The sequence below is a fragment of the Sinocyclocheilus rhinocerous genome, unplaced genomic scaffold, assembly GCF_001515625.1.
Source record: "Sinocyclocheilus rhinocerous isolate Xijiao unplaced genomic scaffold, SAMN03320098_v1.1 scaffold1609, whole genome shotgun sequence".
Taxonomy (NCBI): Eukaryota; Metazoa; Chordata; class Actinopteri; order Cypriniformes; family Cyprinidae; genus Sinocyclocheilus; species Sinocyclocheilus rhinocerous.
This window is the reverse complement of record NW_015633539.1, coordinates 399,997-406,059: the sequence shown is the minus strand read 5'-3', so window position 1 is coordinate 406,059 and position 6,063 is coordinate 399,997. Positions and strand designations below refer to the sequence as shown.

Here is a 6,063-nt window from a genome sequence, read left to right as displayed (position 1 = left end):
CACCTGGTCATAATATAATGGACATATTCACACAGGAAAGCTTCATCATCATCCTCATCCTCATCAGATCACAACAGCAGCACTGGTCATACTATAGTAGCGTTGTTAAAGTTCTGTGTACTCATAAGATGTAGTTGATAAAGAGGTTGGATTTGCTCAGTAAACAATTCATTGTATTAATCAAGCTGCACATTTTAATATATGGAATATTTTGACTGAATTAAGATTTCCATTGACACTGACAACTTCCTCTCTTTTAATTACAAAATTAGCAGACATAACGTTCAACATGCAGGTGCATGGCTTTAACTATCAATTTTTTCAAATTTTCAGCCAATTTTCATTCTCAAGCCATGGGCGCTTTTTAAGGTTAATTCTACAGCCTGGCCTATTTTTTATTTTATTTTAAAAAGACCATGCCATAATCACATGCCACTTTAGGTCTCGTAAAAAAAAAAAAAACTGAATTTTTGCCATTTAGACAACTGAATATAAATCACACTTTGCACTTGTTTCCTGCAGTTGAGTTACATCGCCTGGCAACCGTTATTTTAAAGTAAACATGAACCAGAAAATGATTTAAGCCCTTGTTTCCCCCTTTTCTCATTATGATTATGATTTAAACTATCCAAATATGCTGCTTGGAGAATTTAAGGTCAACATGATCAACTTTGGTTCTGCGAATCCCATTCGCTTTTCTGTTTACGCCACACATAAGACAGACACAGACATGGTACACAAGACGCCCCTTAGTCCCACAGGGCATCACAACGACTGTAAATCATAAACATAGTGTGCTTTCATTAATATACACTCGATTATAACTCGGTCAGTGTAAGAGCTGTTGCTGTATACTTGACAGTAACTTCAAGCAAAGGACATCGATTTTGTTAAATTGCCAGGAAGTGTGGAAAAAAAAAAAAGTCTAAGACGATGGTTGTTGAGGAAAAGTGATCCGACGCAGCTAGTAATTACATCCCAGTGAAATGACTGGCGGACGACGAGAAACACAGTGAAAATGTAGGAGGCGGGTCAAGAAGGGAATCACAGTCTTGTGTATTAACTTAACTAACGCAATATACACAAATAATCTGTACACAAGTATGTACAAACCACTTCAGAAGTGTCCGTTTCCTTCATAGGTCACTGCTGCTAGCTTAGCAGATGGAACGCATGGACTTGCTCTTGCGAACGCATGGACAAGCTGGATAGCAGTAGGAGAAATCAGTAGTGTTCACCGAGACCTGCAGGATCAAGTCTTCCTCGCTCGATTCGGTTTATCTAGATGGAGTCAGGCCGAAGATCTGGGGTACAGGTGGTGTGTGTGTGTTTCTGTGCAAGGAGGAAGTGACATCATGTCTCAGGGAGCTGGCTGATGTCTGTTAGGTTGGTGCCGTTGAGGATGGCACGGATGCGCTCTAACGAGTCTGCTTGCCGGATACGCTCCAATTGCACCTGAAGGGAGAACAAGAACATTGTATCTTCAGCTGTATGCATGTGTGTGTGTGTGGGGGTACAGGTGGTGTGTGTGTGTTTCTGTGCAAGGAGGAAGTGACATCATGTCTCAGGGAGCTGGCTGATGTCTGTTAGGTTGGTGCCGTTGAGGATGGCACGGATGCGCTCTAACGAGTCTGCTTGCCGGATACGCTCCAATTGCACCTGAAGGGAGAACAAGAACATTGTATCTTCAGCTGTATGCAGGTGTGTGTGTGTGTGTGGGGGGGGGGAACAAATTCAATGATCTCAATAACAATCTGTATTTTTTTCTTTTTTTTTAATGGACCAAAAAAAAAGTCTCTTTAAAAAATTTTTTTTTTAAATCTTACAAACCCCAAACCCTTTAACCTTTGTGTACATTTTTATTTTTGCGTAATTTTAGTTTTGAATTAATGTATCATTTAAATCTCATGCTCACCAATGCTGCATTTGTTTGATCCCAAATACAGCAAAAACAGCAATATTGTGAAATATTATCACAATTTAAAAATAACCGTTTTGTATTTTAATATATTTTTAAAATGTAATTTATTCCTGTGATGGCAAAGCTGTATTTTCAGCATCATTACTCCAGTCTTCAGTGTCACATGATTCTTCAGAAATCATTCTAATATACTGATTTGCTGCCTTTTCTTATTATCATTCTTGAAAACAGTCATGCTGCTTATTATTTTTCTGGAAACAGTGATACACTTTTTAAGATTCTTTGATGACTATAAAGTTAAAAACAACAGCATTTTTATTTGAAACAGAAATCTTTAGTAATATTATAAATGTCTTTACTGTCATTTTTGATCAAGCGATCCTTGCTGAATATTAGTAATAATTATATATTGCTCAAACGTTTGCCATTTTCAAATGGACAAATAAACACATTGTTTATTGAATTCTTGTTTAACAGTGTTAATGAAAATGTAATAAAATTATATATCGCCTTTCAATTGGACAAATGAATAGATTAAAAATATTTGATTCATTATTTAACAATTAATTTATTCATGTTTGAACTCATTTTACATTGACACTCCTATTCATTAAAAACATACACTCACTTGAGGTGGATACCATTTGTATTTAGTGGGACAAAAGCACAAACACATTTACGGAAGAAATTCCTAGATGTGCATCAAAAAATTAGTGTGATTTTGCCTCAAGTCATATGACTGCATAACTCACTAGAAGAAGAAAAGAAAAGCTACCATCATCTCCCAGAAGGGTCTTGACGTGCTGTTGTGCCTCAAGCAGTCCTTCATGTTCTACTAGTGAGCTGTGTTTACCTGAAGGGTCTGGGACAGTTTGACGAAATCTCTCTGGACCTGCTCGCTGACATCCAGCTCTGTCCGAAGTCTCTGTGCCTTGTCTTTCTCTTCAAACACCTGAGTCTCCAAAGCACTCTACAACACACACGCACACATTTAAAAAAAACAAAGCACTCTACAACACACACACACACATTTTTTTTTTTTTTTGTAAATAAGGGTTTCACTCTACTTTATAATACAGGATTATATTAACTAAAACAAACATGCAATCTTTTGTTTGATGCAAATCCAACACTGCTGTTTGTATGGTCTAAGAATCCTGCTTATCTTATCAAATGATCTATCACATGCACAGGAAACTGAGCAGACTCTGAACTTTGCGATGAGTTATGAGAAACATAACTCAAAGATGAGCATGCAGAAATCTAGTGTGAAGGTAGAGCGCAGTGATCACATGGAGGTTCAGACCTTGCTGCCGAGGGCGTCTTTCAACTGTTCCTCCAGACTGTTCTTCAGGCCCTGGACGCTCTCCAGCATCTGGCTCTTCTCTGCCAAGCTGCTCTCCAGCTGTTGTAAAAATCAGCAGATTGGTCAACAAGTACAGACAAAAAAAAAAACATTGACGATAATGAATAAAAATACTGTAGGAAAAACCCTCCTATTATTACTACTACTATTGTGAGAAAAATACTGATATTATGCATAAATACCATGCACCATAAATATTATTTATTATTATTTAATACATTATTGAGAAAAATGCACTTCTCAAATACTATTCTGCAAAAAAAGAAAAAGAAAAAAAGCTTTTGGGTTTTGGAGTCACATTGACGTTTTGTGACGTTCAAGCTAAAAGGTAATAAAAATTTACGTCTGCCCCTACCTGTTCCTTCTCACTCTTTACTCGTTCCAGTTCTGTTTTCAAGCTGGAAAAAGATGCTATAGGTTGGAAGACATAAACACAAAAAAAAGCATGGTTTGCTATTGCAATAATAATACAGTAATGCTATTGCTGTGTTTTGCATTAGTCAGACACAAACTCAATGCATGACTAGTTCTTGACAAAAACATGAGAACAAGGCAAGCGTTCTCCTCGGTAACAAGAGCAATCATTCGCTCAAAGATCTGTGTGTTAGTGCTGCTGACTGAGCCAGAATGAAAATTGAAAAACTGTGACTTGACAATGAATTCAACATGACTTGGAAATTACAAGTAAACAGTTGAGGGTGTGTTTTTATGAATGTTTAAGCTAATAACTCCATCTCCTCAAGCTTGGACTTCTGTATCTGCACCCAGTCACCTAAAAAATGCTTACAGCAGTATTACAGTTACTCTGAACAGTGCTGGGGACTAACTAACTGAAAGATATGTAGCTGATACTACATCATTCAGCAGCATAATGTTTCAAAACAGTGTAGGATTTTCAATTACTTCAACAAGTAACAAAGCCCTACAGAATAGCTTAAAAAAAATAAAATAATTGTGTGCAGCTTTCCAGCTGAGCGAGTTGAGGAAATAAAACTGTTAATCGTGTCTTTGCATTTTGCATTTGTAGAGAAATATTTAGTTAAATCATGTCATTCATCACCATGTCTTCAACTTAATTACCGTATAAATTAGGGCTTTTTAGGGGTGGGGTTTTTTAATGTAAATTACTATTAACATTTAAGTATTTTCTAAAGTGTTTTTGAAAAATCACTTACTCTGCCTTTAAATATTAATTGTTTTGCCCATATCCCAAGTTTAATTTCACTGAGCTGAACCCAACATCATGTGAAAACATATTAGTACAGTACACAGCTAAATGAAGTAGTACGCAGTTTTAGGGTTTAGGGGAGGGGGGTGTTAGGATGGCGTCGGTGGTGCCACTATAGACAGACACGACCTAGACAAACACAAAGTCAGGCAGGGATTCATACCTTCCAGGATGTCTGAACACAAGTCACCAATGCAGAGAGAAGTGAAGGAGAAAAAGACAGTATTGAAATGCAAACCATGAGAGGTAGATAAGTAGATAAATGTGTGCATTCCTCTGATTGAAGGAGGTTCACACAACCTTCATTGAGTTTAATCAGTTTTGTATTTGGATCAGAAGTTGGATTTGCTTACATTTTTCCAAACCGCTAAAGACTCATATTTCAAAGCCTCAATGTAAGCCAGTGTAAACATCCAGTGCTGCGGAGCGAAGCTTTTGATCACTCAAGGTAAGGGTGGGCTGTATGAACAATCTTCTATCATTTCATAATGTACCGTATTGTCCCGAATATAAGACGATATTTTTTTCTTGGAAATACATCTGAAAAAACGCGGTCGTCTTATATTCAGGGTCTAGACTTTGACATGTCAATAATACACCCACAACACTAGGTGGCGCCAAATACGCATAAAATGAGTGTGCCATGAAATACATAATGTAATGCGTGTTGTAAAGATCGCGAGTAAAAACAAAAGAAAAAAAAACCTGACAGCTGCATGAGTCGTGACTGTCACGTTAGCCTGATGACACCAAACTCCCTTTGTGATTTTAAGACTACAGTAAGATTTAACTTCTACTGTTAATAAGATTTTGGAAGGCTACTATTAGATGGATAGCCTAAATGTCCTAATTCAGATGGGCTACCTGTTTTTTTTTTAATGGTATATCAAAAAGTGTATATTTTTTTAAATGTGATTGTTGGTACATTTTACCAGTTTTTACCATACTTTCAAAACAAAAATTAAAATAGGAAAAATATGCAATATGAAAATAATTGAAGACAAAATGTGTTTAACTGAGAAAAAACAAGATTTGGTTTTTAAAAAGCCTTTTTCCAAAAGGTACATCTGGAAAAAGGGGGGGTCGTCTTATAATCAGGGTCGTCTTATATTCGGGACAATACGGTACATTACTAATATTTATAAAGATAGTCTTAATGCACTAATGCCTACACTGAATATACTAATCAGTATGCTCTCGTGAATAACTAGAACCCCAATTATATATTCATGCTTATTTATAACTACTCCTTGAAATGGTTTAATGCATAAAAACGCAGCGTTATGGCATTTTCGGTGCATGTATGCATAATGTGATGTGTTTGTGTGCACCTGCGTGTGTGTGACAGTGATGGACTGTCCCTGTCTCATTCTCCAGATGTGCTTTATATCTCTACTCCACGTTTCTCTGGAGGCCTGCTGAAAACCAGCCTGCTTACCAGAGCCCTATTGAGCAAATCCACAGCGTTTTCCAGCCATTGTGCGTGGCTGTATGCATGCAGCTCAATCAATGCTTTGTTAGGAATCTCTCTCTCCTAAACTGATGCCA

The 6,063-nt window shown here is 37.0% G+C and overlaps 1 protein-coding gene across 1 annotated transcript in view; it reads right to left on the bottom strand.

Moving 5' to 3' along the window:
• rabep1 (rabaptin, RAB GTPase binding effector protein 1) overlaps positions 1–6,063 on the bottom strand; it is a 32,446-nt gene continuing 26,383 nt past the window's right edge. Inside the window, exons 15-20 of the mRNA XM_016557902.1 lie at positions 4,679–4,690; positions 3,643–3,698; positions 3,228–3,326; positions 2,775–2,891; positions 1,523–1,659; positions 1–1,322 (exon numbers count right to left, since the gene is read on the bottom strand). Of these exons, the coding sequence (XP_016413388.1) occupies positions 1,558–1,659; positions 2,775–2,891; positions 3,228–3,326; positions 3,643–3,698; positions 4,679–4,690 (386 nt within the window). The 3' untranslated portion in view covers positions 1–1,322; positions 1,523–1,557. The remainder of the gene's footprint in view (positions 1,323–1,522; positions 1,660–2,774; positions 2,892–3,227; positions 3,327–3,642; positions 3,699–4,678; positions 4,691–6,063) is intronic.